Consider the following 15,437-nt stretch of genomic DNA (forward strand, 5'->3'; position numbering starts at 1 on the left):
TTACCCACGCTGGAGGAATGGCAGATGAAAGTCATGGACTATATGGAATCCACAGAAATGACTGGCAGAATCAGAGACCAGGGTGAAGAGACGGTGGAGGAAGATTGGAAGAAATTTAAAGACTATTTACAGAAACACTACAAGATTAATGAATGTTAAAATAACATCAGATTGAATGTATAAGGTTATTGGAGTAAAATTTTAAGGATCAGAAGACCCAACATTCTAAGTTCTAAGCATTGAATAAGCTATATTAAGACATTCAAATCAGAAAGGAGGTTAATTATGACAGAGGGAAGGGATTTGTTGTTTAATTGTATGAATTGGAATACAGGGAAGGGAGACTCGGGGAAGTCAGAGAAACAAGTTAATGCAAGATCAATATGAAGATAAGATTGTCTTTATTTCTGTTGTTTGTAGTATGTTATGTTTGTGTAATTCTTTATGTTTTTGGTGTATTGTTTGTTGCTTTTGTTTTGCTTTGTTGTCTTTTATGCAAAAACGAATAAAATATTTATATATATATATATATATATATTAAAAAAAAAAAGGAGAGGGAGAGCTGCGCAGCGCCCCTTCAGCGAAGTGGGAGGAGAAATGGAAGGGGCTCCGTTTCTCCTCCCGCTTCGCTGAAGGGGCACTGCGCAGAGAGGGGAGATTTTTCTTTCTTGTTCTCCCCCTCTAAAAACAAGGTGCATCCTATAGAGCGAAAAATACGGTATATATACAGTGGAACCTTGGTTCTCAAACTTAATCCGTTCCAAGAGTCCGTTCGACTCCCGAAACCATTTGAAAACCAAGGCGCAGCTTCAAGCAGAAGCCGCGGCGGACATTTGGCTTCTGAAAAACGTTCGAAAACCAGAACACTTACTTCCGTGTTTTTGGCGTTCGGGAGCCAAAACGTACGAGTATCAAGGCACGATTCTGTGTGTGTGTTTGTGTGTTGCAGTTTTTTGTGCTTTTAACCTTTTGCTTTTTTCCTACTGCCTTGAGACTTGAAACAATTATATAGAGGGTGATTAATAAATTGATGATCATGATGATCTGAGTAGGGCTGGGCGATCTACAGTGGTACCTCGGGTTACAGACGCTTTGAGTTACAAACTCCGCTAACCAGGAAGTGGTTGCTGCAGGTTAAGAACTTTGCCCCAGGATAAGAACGGAAATCGCATGCCAGCGGCAGCAGGAGGCCCCATTAGCGAAAGCACGCCTCAGGTTAAGAACCGTTTCTGGCTAAGAACGGACCTCTGGAACGAATTAAGTTCTTAACCCGAGGTACCACTGTATCAACATATCATCTAAAGCCAGTAAGAAGTCCATATTGTGATATCGATTTCATAGCTTTTGACCTGGCAATATATCGCGAATCATGATGCGTGTTAGGGCTAGCCAATACGTTGTCCAAAACCGGTTTCAAAGCATGATACCAGTTTCATCATTTTTGACCAGGCATATATTGCAAATCATGGGTTGTGGGGATGTGCTATGCAAAAAATGGCAACGCAAGAAAAACCATGAAGCTGGCCAATGCCTCTACGTAGTTCCATTCTTATTTCAGACATTGTGATATATCAGTATATTGCAATGTTGAAAACCACATGTCAGAAGCAGAAGTCCCAGCAAAGGAAGAATGGATACAAAACCTTATGGAATATGCAGAAATGGCGAAACTTACTGGCAGAATAGGAAATCAAGATAACATTTTTAAAAATAAAAGAATGGAAATGGTTTATTGAATATTTACAGATAAATTATAAACAGACTGGCAGAGTTATTATAATAACCTGCAGTTTTATAGGAGTATATATAAATAAATGAGCAAATTTACTTGATTTGGATATGCAGAAGATGTTAAAAATAAATTTAAGGAGCCACAGAAAGAGGGGGGAAGGAAATCAAGTTCTGAAATGTCAAAATGATTGTAAAATCGGTGAAATGTATAAAATTTGTGAAATGTATAAATTTGAAAAGAATGGATGGATGAATAAATAAATACCAGGCATTGTCCAGCCCCAACTGAGAACAGGGCTACCATTCGATCCAACCCATAATTTCTCTCTCTCCCCCCCCCCGCCTTCTCTGCTCTAGGGCTATCATTCCTTGCGGCAGCTTGTGAAGCTTTCGAAGCTGGAGGTGCCGCAGGAGATCAAGGACGTCATAGAGCCCATCAAGGACAACGACGCGGCAATCCGGAACTACGGCATTGAGCTGGCCGTCACCATGTGCCGGGAGCTGCTGGACAGCGGCCTGGTTCACGGCCTGCACTTCTACACCCTGAACCGGGAAGTGGCCACCGTGGAAGTCCTCAAGCACCTGGGTCTCTGGAAGGAGGACCCTAGGTGAGCACCTCCATTTTTTCTCCTATTACTAAGAGAGCCAATCTTCGTAAAGCAGTTACAAAAGTTAACTACCGTATTTTTCGCTCCATAAGACGCACCTGACCATAAGACGCACCTAGTTTTTAGAGGGGGAATGCAAGGGAAAAAATATTCTTTAAAGGGAGCACTGAGCAGAGCCTGTATGCATCCCAGGCTCTGCTCAGCGCTCCCTTTCACGAGCCGCGTGGAGCAAGTGTGCAGCGCTTGCAGGCTTTTCCCCAAGGAAGGCTGCCCCTCTCCCTCCTCGGGGAAAAGCCCCCAAGAGCCGCACACACGCTCCGCACAGCTCTTTAAAGAGAGCGTGGCTCTTGTGGGCTTTTCCAGGAGGTGGGGGAAGGGACAGACCGTGACTAAGCCAGAAGCTAGAACAGCGAGAGGGAGCGCTGCACAGCGATCCCTCTTGATGTTCAGGCTTCTGGGATAGCTACGCAGCCTGCATTCGCTCCGTAAGACGCACACACATTTCCCCTTACTTTTTAGGAGGGAAAAGGTGCGTCTTATAGAGCGGAAAATACGGTAGCTTGCAACATCTTTTTTTAAAAAAAGTAGAACCAACTTATTTGTGTTGACACTGTGGGTTAAACCACAGAGCCTGGGACTTGCTGATCAGAAGATCGGTGGTTCGAATCCCCGCAACGGGGTGAGCTCCCGTTGCTCGGTCCCTGCTCCTGCCAACCTAGCAGTTCGAAAGCATGAAGTGCAAGTAGATAAATAGGTACCGCTCCGGCGGGAAGGTAAACACCGTTTCCGTGCACTGCTCTGGTTCGCCAGAAGTGGCTTAGTCCTGCTGGCCACATGACCCGGAAGCTGTACGCCGGCTCCCTCGGCCAGTGAAGCGAGATCAGCGCCGCAACCCCAGAGTCGGCCACGACTGGACCTAACGGTCAGGGGTCCCTTTACCTTTAAACAATGCAAGTGCAGGAATGGAAACAAACAAGATTCCGGTCAATAATTGCACAGTTTTGCAAAGATGCATCGAGTTATGACAGGGGTTTAACGAACAATTGCTGTCACAATCCGAAACAGAGTATATGCAAATGGGAAATAAAAAAGCAAAGGAGAGGGAGGGAGGGAGAAAAGGGAGGCAAGGAAAGAAACCAGCAAAGTAATAAGGAAAGGTATCGAGTGGAATCAGAGAACTGTACAGTTCGAAGAGACCCTGAGGATAATCTGGTCCAGGAGTCAGCAAACTTTTTCAGCTGTGGCCTGCCCACCATCCCTCAGACCATGTGGTGGGCCAGACTATATTTTCTGGGGGGGAAATGAACGAATTCCTATGCCCCACAAATAACCCAGAGATGCGTTTTAAATAAAAGCACACATTCTACTCATGTGAAAACACGCTGATTCGCAGACTGTCCGCGGGCCTTATTGAGAAGGCAATTGGGCCGGATCCAAACTCCTGCAATGCAGGAATATTCAGGTGTCCCATATGGGGATCAAACTTGCAACCTTGGCATTATCAGCACCACAGTCTACCCAACTGAGCTATTTAGTGGGTGGACCCTATCTATTTATATATTTATGATCTTTAAGAACAATATTCATACGCTCTCAACAGAATTTCAAAAGGATTATATCTAACACACACACACACACACCCGTCTGACCTGCCAAAATTCTTTAAACATTGCCCATCCTTGCTAGAATCTGTTTATCTTCTTTTCCCTCGTTGAACCCAAAGGAATCCATCTTGCCACGTTCTTTACTAGCTTGTGGGAATTGTTTCCATGCTGGCTGCCGGTTAAGGGAAACTCCATCCTCTGCAGCCTTCATGGATGTGAAGGCTATAAATATATTTTTAAAAATTGGCCTTCTAGCCAGCAGACTGGCAGAAGAGGAGCAGAGGGCGATGCTCTACCGCCAGTTGCTTGGTGGCCCAAGCAAGGGTAGGCCACAAATTCCTGGTTGGACAGGTAACAGCACCTTGGAGAGCAGTCTTAAGGTTTGGGTTAAGGACCACGGACAGCTCTCCTGCAAGTGAGGCCAGGCATACAAGTTGTCTCAGCGAGAGATTGCTTTGACTAGCAGACTCCACTGGCCTGCTGCAGTCAGCCTGTGCTAGGAATGTGTAATTCTCTGGAGCGTTCAGTCTCTCCCAACACAAAGATAGAACAGGCAATCTCCTTGGGTGGAAGATTACCGTATTTTTGGTCCCATAGGACGCACCTAGTTTTTTTGGGGGGAAATAAAGGAAAAAAATTTGTCCTTTATTTCCCCCCAAAACCAGGTCGGGGAACTGGGATGGCGGCGCTCCGCCTCCCCGCTGTCCCCCAAGCTTGTGGGGCTGGCGCTGGGGAGAAGCGCTCTTCTCCCCAGTGCCAGCCTCCAAACCAGGTCGAGGAACAGCGGGATGGCGGCGCTCCGTGCAGGAGGCTGTATCCGCAGCCTAGGGAGCCCTGCGGGAGCTCCCACGGGCTCCCCAGGCTTGCTGATAGCTTCCTGAAGCCTGGAGAGCGAGAGGGGTCGGTGCGCACCGACCCCTCTCGCTCTCTCCAAGCTTCAGCAAAAGCCTGCATTCGCCCCATAGGACGCACACAGATTTCCCCTTCATTTTTGGAGGGGGAAAAGTGTGTCCTATAGGGCAAAAAATACGGTAATTCTTCTGTCTCTGTGCCTGCCACTGTTCTTGCTTGAGCTTAGCTTCTCCTAGTTATGAGGCGTGCTCAAAACAGTCATACATGAGAACTTTAAAGTGTTAAGATCAGAAGGCAGAAAACATGAAAACAATGAGAAGAGGCAGGAACGAAGATTTGGAGATATGCTTCAGAGGTCCAGACTATGGGGAGCCCGGAAAAATTAATAATTACAATTTGGACTACAATTTGGTCATTTTTAAATTTTAGTTTATTGTTTTTAATCAGATTATGATGCGGATATGTTGATTGGCTGGTTTTTTTGGGGGAAATCAATAAAAATGATTTTAAAAAAAACAACAGTCATACATCAGGGTGCAATTAATTCTTCCTTACTTACATGCTGTAAAAGTAAACCTCATTTATTCACTTGTGTATATATCCCACCTTTTGCACACAGTCCCCCCCCACACACACATTTAATCCCTACAACAGTCTTGCTAGGCTAGGCTGAGAGACAGTGAGCGGCCCAAGGTCCCCGTATGAACTTCAGGGTTCCAGTTGGGATTTGAAACTTGGCTTACCAAATCCCAGTCCAACCACTACAACCACACTGACTCACTTGCTGGGTATAAAAATGAGCCATCCCTTCAGTTTTTAATTCAGGGGGAACAAAACACGTGTAAGCTACCGGGAAGTGTTGAAAACGATGCAGCACGCAAGTATAGGTGCAAATATATGTTTTACTTTTCTCTCCCTCCTTCTCCCTCCCCTGCAAGGCGTTCCCTGCCCTGGGCGGTCAGTGCTCACCCCAAACGGCGAGTTGAAGATGTCCGACCCATTTTCTGGGCCTCCAGGCCGAAGAGTTACATCTACCGAACTCAGGAATGGGATGAGTTTCCTAATGGCCGCTGGTGAGTGTGGCGGGGGGGGGGGGCAGGTGGATGTATCCCTCTGGAAAGATCTGGTTGAACTGGGAGGTGATGGGAGATGTATCTGAATTAAAACAGAAGATGCCAGTAAGATGCAATGCTTATAGACCCGTTGAGGTAGTTATATATAATTTTTATTAAATTTTACATTTCAAAATGTTCTTTTAAACAACCTTAAATCCGTGACATCCCTTCTTCTCTTTCCGTGGTTCATTTTGCATACCATACATCCCTGCATATTTTGCGTTAATTAAACCATTCAGTAATCCACTGTTACATCCATCGAAACTTACCATATTTTTCGCCCCATGGGACGCACCTAGATTTTTTTTTTGGGGGGGGGGATAAAGAAAAAAAGTTATTTACCCCCCAGGCGCTGGGCTGGCCCGGGGGAAACCGCAGCTTCCCCCAATCCCAGCCCCAAGAACAGCCTGCTATCCGCAAGCCTAGGGAGGCCAGCGGTAAGTCGCGCCGGTCTCCCCAGGCTTCGGAATACAGGCAGCTCTGCGCAGCCATCGGGAGGCGGGCGCGACTTTACCCCCCCCTCTCAATGGCTGCGCAGAGCTGCGCTCCCCCCCGGGACTGCAGGCAGCTCTGGGCAGCCATCGGGAGGCGGGCGCGAAGTGGCACCGTTTCCCGAGGGTTGTGCAGAGCTTCCTGAAGCCTGGAGAGCGAGACGGGTTGGTGTGCACCGACCCCTCTCGCTCTCCAGGCTTCAGCGAAAGCCTGCATTCGCCCCATAGGACGCACACATATTTCCTCTTCATTTTTGGAGGGGGAAAAGTGAGTCCTATAGGGCGAAAAATACGGTACTTACACTGCTGAATTCATCTTAATGCTGTCAGCACTTTTAAATGAACACAATTTTCACCCAGATATTCAGTAAACATTTCCCAGTCTTCTCTAAACCTATGTTCTTCTTGTTCTCTTATGTTAAATCTGCAAGTTGCGCACATTTCATCAGTTTAAGTTGCCATTCTTCTTTGGTTGGGACCTCACTCGTTTTCCATTTTTGGGCTAACAAGACATGGGCTGCAGTAGCGGCATACATAAATAACCTTTTTTGACACCTGGGAATTTCCCTCTAATAAACTAACTGATAGGTTAATGGAATGAATTATCTCTTGGGCCTGTTAATTTCAGCGGGGCTACCCTGTATAAAACCTAGTTGACTGAAACCCATAGAGTTGTCTCCTCCCAAGTCCAGAAAAGACCCTATACTTTCTGGGCAGATTTCCTTGTTTCGTTCCCTTGTTCGATTCATTATTTCATGAAATGGATACACCACTTAACTATTAAAAAAAGCAAACGAGCCTCAAAGCGGCTTACGAAAAAGATAAAACGATAAAATTTATCAGCAAGAAAAATGTAACAGCAATAATGTAAGACTTTCAAGAGCTCAAGTTCACAACTGGCTAAAATCAGATGGAAATATGCATCAGTTTTCTAAACATCTGGGCTTCACGAATGTTTCTAGCACAGAGTACAGCAAAGGCAGCTGCCTGATGTCAATAGGTAGGGAGTTCCACAGTTTGGGTATTGCCACACTAAAAGATGGACTTCTTATAACAGGGATTACCGTATTTTTCGCTCAATAAGGCACACCAGACTATAAGACGCACCTAGTTTTTGGAGCAGGAAAACAAGAAAAAAGATATTCTGAATCTCAGAATCCAGAACAGCAAGAGGAATCACTGCACAGTGAAAGCAGCAATCCCTCTTGCTGTTTTGGCTTCTGGGATAGCTGCGCAGCCTGCATTCGCTCCATAAGACGCACACACATTTCCCCTTCCTTTTTAGGAGGGAAAAAGTTCGTCTTATAGAGCAAAAAATATGGTATGTGGTCCCTGCAACAGTTCTGCTGATCGAAGCAGTCAAGTGGGTGAATTGGGGGGGGGGGGGAGAGGCCATTTTGCCCGTAAGGGAGCTTCTTCCTGTTGTCTATTTGCAGTATGGTAGCGCTGCAGAGAGCTTGCTGGGGAGACCATGCATTAAAAAGGGACTCAAAAATAACTTAAACAAGGTTTTAATTACAAAAACAAAAACTCCCATTTACACTAAATACATCTACAAACAAACCAGACCCAACCACCAACCCATCCCCCAGGGTAATGGCAGAGCTAGGTGCTGCTCCTTATATACTACCCCAAATTCCTGACACAGCTTAATCAATGCAACTCAGCAGCACCTGCTATGTTTCACAGCTGTAAAGCTGGATCTCGTTATTTTGCTCTGGCCCTTGCTCTGGCCCCTTAAAGATATACACATCGGGTGAAACAATGATGAACCTTTACATTTAAAGAAACAATTCAAAAGTTCCCGCCCTGCCCTAACACGCCTTCTCTCCCGCAACCCTCAGGGGCAACTCATCCTCCCCAGCCTTTGGGGAGCTGAAGGATTATTACCTCTTCTACCTGAAGAGCAAATCTCCCAGGGACGAGCTGCTGAAGATGTGGGGCGAGGAGCTGACCAGCGAGGAAAGCGTCTTCGAGGTGTTCAGGTGTTACATCGCCGGAGAACCCAACAAGGATGGACACAAGGTGAGAGATTCAGGGAGGACCCTGGCCCGCGAACCCCCACATAGGGGGTGAACAAGTGTTGGCGTCCGGTCTCTGGAGTCCTGACACAAGTCTCACATACCCTCCAATATTTCTCCAATGAAAATGGGGGTGTCCTATTCCGTTGTTATTGTTGTTGTTGTTGTTATACCCCACCCATCTGGGCATCTTCCAACATAAATAAAAACAGAATAAAACCATATATATATATATATATATAGTGGTACCTCAGGTTACATACGCTTCAGGTTACAAACTCCGCTAACCCAGAAATAGTGCTTCAGCTTAAGAACTTTGCTTCAGGATGAGAACAGAAATTGTGCTCCCGCGGCACGGCAGCAGCAGGAGGTCCCATTACCTAAAGTGGTGCTTCAGGTTAAGTATGGACCTTCGGAACGAATTAAGTACTTAACCCGAGGTACCACTGTGTATACACACACACACACACACACAGAGAGAGTGGTACCTCGGGTTAAGAACTTAATTTATTCTGGAGGTCCATTCTTAACCTGAAACTGTTCTTAACCTGAGGTACCAGCTTAGGTAATGGGCCGTCCCGCTGCTACCGCACCGCTGTTGTGCGATTTCTGTTCTCATCTTGAAGCAAAGTTTTAACCCGAGGTACTATTTCTGGGTTAGCCCTTTTAAAAGGTGTGGGGTTTTTTTTGGGGGGGGGAGGACTATTGGGTGGTTTTTATTTTTAATTTTGTGGTTTTATATCTTGATTTTATTCTGTGAATCGCCCTGAGACCCCTTGGTATAGCGCGGTATATAAATTCAATAAATAATAATAATGTTTTCATATATGTTGGAAGCTGCTCAGAGTGGCAGAGGGGCAACACAGTCAGATGGGCAGAGTACAGTGGTACCTCGGGTTACATACGCTTCAGGTTACAGGCTCCGCTAACCCAGAAATAGTGCTTCAGGTTAAGAACTTTGCTTCAGGATGTGAACAGAAATTGGGCTCTGGCGGCGAGGCAGCAGCAGGAGGCCCCATTAGCTAAAGTGGTGCTTCAGGTTAAGAACAGTTTCAGGTTAAGTACGGACCTCTGGAACGAATTAAGTACTTAACCTGAGGTACCACTGTACAAATAAATTATTGTTGTGGTTAACACATGTGTGTGTCTGCTTGAGGTAGAAGGAATTTTAAAATTTAAGGGGATTTGGAAGCATGGGAGAAAGCTGCCCTCTCCCCTTTCCAAAATATTGATAGTTTTCCTCCCCCTCCCCCCCCCCATAGGTGACCTGCCTGCCTTGGAATGATGATCCTCTGGCGCCCGAGACCAACCTTATGAAAGAAGAGCTGGCCAAGGTGAACAGGAGAGGGATCCTGACCATCAATTCCCAGCCGAATATCAATGGCAAGCCCTCCACCGACCCGATTGTGGGCTGGGGTCCCGAGGGAGGCTACGTCTTCCAGAAGGTAACATGCCTGGGGACATTATGCTCTTCTCCCCTTCCCTCCCATCTCCCAGTCCAAGCAGTTCCGTCCTCTTGCGTAGATCGTGTGTGTTAACTTCAAGCTTGCCTTTTTGTGTGAAAGGAAGAACCACACTGCCTTTCGTGGCAAAGCTTTAGGCACTTCCGGGGGTCAGGCTGGATGACCCCTGGGGTCCCTTCCACTCCACAGTTCTGCGATTCCAAGTCGTGTGCTATGGCAAATTAGGAAGGTAGATTTGTTTGACATGTGTATAGGCTGCTGTTCAGGGTCCGGTTTCAGGAAATGGTATACATCGCTCAGTAGGGATAGGAGCACAGGAAGTTAGTTGTCTTTTAACATGAAGTCATATACAGTTGTAATGGTTCTAGGGGTTGCTCATGCGTAAGCTTGTCCCAACGTCTGGCTGGGTTACCTGAGTGAACCTTTCCTGTCCGGGCAGCCACTCGCCTGTGGCTGTCTCAATCGCTGGCAGAATCCGTCAGTGGGCGTTTCTTAAACTTCTTCCAGCAAAGAAGTTCTTTAACGCCCAGTCTCTGCCTACTCTCCCTGCGCGGAAGCCTTCTGCGCAAGGAGGGCGTGGGCAGCGGAGGACCCCTACTCTCCCCGCTGGTCCCCGGCAAGGAGTCATGGGATCGCCTCGCTGATTCCCCCATCTCCCCCCCTTCTCCACTGGAGCTACGCTGATTCTCTCCCCCAGAAGATGGGCTGCCTCTCCCACTCCCGGGACGCTCTCTGGGATCCCTTCGGAGCTTGCTCTCTCCCTCGGACACTGATGGCAGTTCCCTGACAACAGTGGTACCTTGGTTCTCAAACGCCTTAGTTCTCAAACGCCGAAAACCTGGAAGTAAGTGTTCAGGCGGCTAGTCCTAGTCTTTATAACCCTGTACCTTCTTCCAGAAGGTGGAAGCTGAAAGAGATCATTTCCGGGGTGCGCACTATCCTGCGCTATCTCTGCTGCTTTCTTGTGGCACCTGGCAGCATAGATTTGATCCAAGGTGGGAAGAGTGCAGCCAATTATTCTCTCCGCAGTCTTTACAACCCTGGACAGCATTGTTTTTCCCAAACCATACACACAGACCATAATGCACTCTCCAAAGTGCAATGGTAAAATGCCATCAACAGGTCCTTTCAGCCCTTCTCTTTAGACACTGGAACATAGGAAACTGTGTTCTGTATAAAACACACTTCTGAATAACTGTGTTATTCGGGCCGTTGCTTTGTCCAGCTCAGTCTCATCTATATGGACTGGTAGCAGCTCTCTGACGTTTCAGACCAGACTCTCTCCCAGGCAGACGTGGAGATGCTGAGGGTTCAACCTGGTTCCCGAGGCCTTCTGCATGCCAGGCAGGTGTTCTGCCACTGGGCTGTGGCTCCTCCCCTCGTCCTTTAGCTTGAAAGGTTGATCGGTAGCTGTAACTTGGCCCAAGCAATTCTCAAGCTGCAGGGCGTTGCCAAGGCCCGCTAAATCAAAGAAGCCTGGCCACTCGGTGCCAGAAGCAGTAGAGGGAAAGAAAGATTCCCCACCTCAGAAATATTGAAGTGTGGGGACAGGGCGGGGTGTGTGACAAGCCCCTTACAATGAGCGAGTCAATTGTGGAGGGAGCTGTGATCCTCAGCGCCAGCTGGCTACAAAGCCAAGCGGTGGGGTGATTAGGCAATGCTAGCAGGGGGCTAGCAGATCCGCCATTTGCAAGACAAAAGGCTGCAGGGATGCGGATTTCAAAAGCTCTCATTATGAGTCCATGGGGCGCTGTGTCACCGGCCCCCATTAAATGGGGACCCCCGCTGCGAAATTGCTCCCCTCCCAGTGAGCCACCAGAGTGCTTTCGAAAGCAGCCTCTTGATCTTCGCCACACACCCCTTCCCCCCTTTTTAAAACTCTGACCACTATGAGAAATCCAGTCTACCCAGTTTACCTTTCCCATGAAACAAAAAAAGCATTCCTAATAATATCCAGGTTTTGGATCAACTTCTTCATTTTTTATTTTTATTTTTGGTACCGTCTCCCTTCTCTCTTAATCCACATAAGATTAAGGTCAAGTGAGACTTTTCCTCAGTGCCCCAAAGCTAATCCCAATGTGAACTGGGGGGTGGGGTGGGAAGGAGGGTCTTTTTCTTCAGAGAGGCAACCGGTGTTGCTGTTTCTAAGCTGCTCTGCTCCACATGGTAGCAGAAACACTGAAGTAGAGCAAAATCGATTTAACACACGGGTGTCAAACACAAGGCCCGCGGGCCAAATCCGGCCCGCCAGACCTCGTCATGTGGCCCGTGTAGCCGCCGCCGGCCGCCAGCCTTCACCTTTTATTTTCACTTCTTTTTTTTTTACACAAGAAAGCCGCCTCTTCAGCACATGCGCGGCCTGAAAAGCAGGCAGGCGGGTGGGCGGAGCCTCTGGAGACGAAGCAACGCCCCCACTCCCGCTTTCCCTCAGCGGGGAAAGAAATGACGAGCCCAGCTTTTTATCTGCTCCAGTAAGGCCCGCAAGCGGAGCTCATGCGCGCGGCGCCCCTGCGACCCCTGCCGCACGTAGGCCGCGTCACGAGCCTCTCGCTGGCCACGAAGTTCTCCGTATTCATGGCGGAGGAAAGTGAGGGAATGATTTTTATTGATTTAGAGACGGGCAGCTACCCCTCTGCCCCCCTTGGCTACACCCATGATGCTAAGGTTTTCCATTCCCTCCCCCCATTTTAATTATTAGTTTTGTGCATCCCCTTCCTGTTTTGCTATATTTTTAACGACTGGACATTAAAATTGTTTTAAAGTTGCCCTAACCTTGTTTTCTTGCATGGGATCAAAGTTTTGTTTTTAGAATTTGAAGATCTGTGGCCATTATAATAATTTGACAATATATCATGTAGAATTAATGTGCTCAGAATTTAGTGATGTAAATATATTTGTTTTCAAACAGGAAATATTTTTGCTTCATGATGCTGTTTATTATTATCAATAATTGAATGCAGTGACAATAATTTATGATAATAAAGAGTGGACACATAGTCCTACAGATACAACCGGCCCTTTGAGGGTGATCAAACTGCTGATGCGGCCCCCGATGAATTTGAGTTTGACACCCCTGATTTAACACAATCACAGACCAATAAAGGGACAGCCAAGCAGTACTATTGTAGTAGTAAAATTTAAGGTCTCATATATATATAATAAATGTTCATAAATGTACCAACCAAGCACGTACATAGATCAGCACAGGAAGACTGTCCTGAAACTATTTTGATTCCTAAACTGAGCAAATGTTTTTTTTTGCAAGGAGGGAAAGCAGGGAGCCTTCCCATTGTCTCAGGAATTGGGAAATCACTATCTCAAAGGAATGGCCAGACTACCAGGAAGGCAATCAGATAAGGCATTATCAGATAACCTGGCAGACAGGAAAAACAACAGCATTCAAATTTCTGTTGTAGACCGCCTTTTCTGTGATGTAGTTTTGATGTTTGTGGGGGGTGGTCTTGGGTTACACCCCTTCTGTGTTGTATGTATAATGTATGGAGGGGTGGTCTTGAGTGACAGGGCAGGGAATTTAAAATGTCTATATAAGGCCTTGCGCGCCATTGTTCTGGGTTCCCTATTAGGGACTTTGTCTCCTTTCCATCTTTGGGTCAGTAACAACCGGGTGGCTGTCGTCGCATACATAAAAAGTATTTTCTGCTCCCTTGGAATATCGGCACCTACAATTCCTAATAGAAAAACCTCTGCTCCCCCCCCCCCCCAAGTTCATTTAAGCATATAAATTGTGCCTCTGTTGTCAACACCTCCTCTCTCGACTCCTTCCAGGCTTACCTGGAGTTCTTCACCTCCAGCGAGAACGTCAGAGCCCTCCAAACAGTGTTGAAGAACTACGGCCAGCGAGTGAATTACCACATTGTCAACGTCAAGGTGCGTCCTTCCTCAGTGCCAGATTACCAAATAGACAGACTGGGCACTGGCCTATGAGGAGCCTATGAGGGCCCCTCAACAACGGATCAAAATAACATTGATTTGATCTTGGGGGGGAAATAGGAGATCATTTGTGAGGGGGCCTCTGAGATTCTGACTGCTTAGGAGCCTCCACTGGGTTTAATCCGACACTGGTCCTTCCTCTGGTAGGCTGGCAGTGAAAACGTTTCTGTGGAAACTTGGGGTGCTTGGACTGAGAGCGGATGTGGGGAGCAAACCCTCTGCTTGTGATCTCTGGAGAATATTTTGAGAATTGTTCAGCCTCTGCTAGGACAATTGGTTTTGGGTTTATGGCCCCTCCTTGTGGCCCAGCTTCAGTGCCTAATGTTTAGCCAGAGAATCTGATCAGCCGAGCATATCATTCCCTGGAGCTTTCTGGTTTACTTCACCCAGCTGGATGCAGGGAGGAATGATAATAATAATGATAATAATAATGATAATGATAATGATATAGTATTTATACCCCACCCATCTGGTTGGGTTTCCCCAGCCACTCCTGGCGGCTTCCAACAGAACACTAAAATACAACAACCTATTAAACATTAAAAGCTTCCCTAAACAGGGCTGCCTTCAGATGTCTTCTAAAAGTTTGGTAGTTATTTTTCTCTTTGACATCTGGTGGGAGGGCATTCCACAGGGCAGGTGCCACTACCAAGAAGGCCCTCTGCCTGGTTCCCTGTAGCTTTGCATCTCGCAATGAGGGAACCGCCAGAAGGCCCTCGGCACTGGACCTCAGTGTCCAGGCAGAACGATGGAGGTAGAGACGCTCCTTCTGGTATACTGGGCCGAGGCCTGTTCAGTTGGGCCTGAGATCTGTAAAAAAGAAAAAGAAAAAAAGTAAAGGACCTCTGGACGGTTAAGTCCAGTCAAAGGCGACTATGGGGTTGCGGAGCTCATCTCGCTTTCAGGCCGAGGGAGCCGGTATTTGACCGCAGACAGCTTTCCGGGTCATGTGGCCAGCTTCTGGTGCAATGGGACACCGTGATGGAAACCAGAGCGCATGGAAACTCTGTTTACCTTCCCGCCGCAGCAGTACCTATTTATCTACTTGCACTGGTGTGCTTTCGAACTGCTAGGATGGCAGGAGCTGGGACCGAGCAACGGGAGCTCACCCCGTGGCGGGGATTCGAACCGCTGACCTTCTGATCGGCAAGCCCAAGAGGCTCAGTGGTTTAGACCACAGCGCCACCCGCGTCTTGAGATCTGTACTGGCCTGGCAGCAAGTTAACAGGTGTATACAAAACCGTGATGCAGGCGTTTCCAGACTGCATGCACCCCATTTCCCTCTCTTCCTTCTAAACACCTTCCTGTTTCTCATCGGTAGGGTGAGAACATCACCAACGCACATGAAATGCAACCCAACGCCGTAACGTGGGGCATCTTCCCCGGCAGAGAGATCATTCAGCCGACGGTTGTAGACCCGGTTAGCTTCATGTACTGGAAGGTAAGGGGGTTATTGTTCCCTGCCCCGCCCCAAACACCCAGGAAACTCTTAGCCTGTTGGTACAGATCTGGGGCTTTGGTAAATTTCCGTGGAAAATGTATGTGAACAGAAGTACAAGGTGCCAATTACTATTCCCTAGAACTTGTGGTGCCGGGGTACC

At 47.4% G+C, this 15,437-nt stretch overlaps 1 protein-coding gene across 2 annotated transcripts in view; it reads left to right on the forward strand.

Annotated features, from left to right (window-relative positions):
* The window catches only part of MTHFR (methylenetetrahydrofolate reductase), a 32,914-nt gene that overhangs the window by 15,487 nt on the left and 1,990 nt on the right, over nucleotides 1-15,437 (forward strand). For both annotated transcript variants that reach the window (XM_083453958.1, XM_083453959.1), the window contains exons 6-11: nucleotides 2,089-2,339; nucleotides 5,734-5,868; nucleotides 8,246-8,426; nucleotides 9,685-9,867; nucleotides 13,672-13,773; nucleotides 15,158-15,277. In XM_083453958.1, coding sequence (XP_083310084.1) covers nucleotides 2,089-2,339; nucleotides 5,734-5,868; nucleotides 8,246-8,426; nucleotides 9,685-9,867; nucleotides 13,672-13,773; nucleotides 15,158-15,277 — 972 coding nt within the window. The remainder of the gene's footprint in view (nucleotides 1-2,088; nucleotides 2,340-5,733; nucleotides 5,869-8,245; nucleotides 8,427-9,684; nucleotides 9,868-13,671; nucleotides 13,774-15,157; nucleotides 15,278-15,437) is intronic.

This window comes from Podarcis tiliguerta (genome assembly GCF_965153285.1).
Source record: "Podarcis tiliguerta genome assembly, chromosome: 8".
NCBI classification, from domain to species: Eukaryota; Metazoa; Chordata; class Lepidosauria; order Squamata; family Lacertidae; genus Podarcis; species Podarcis tiliguerta.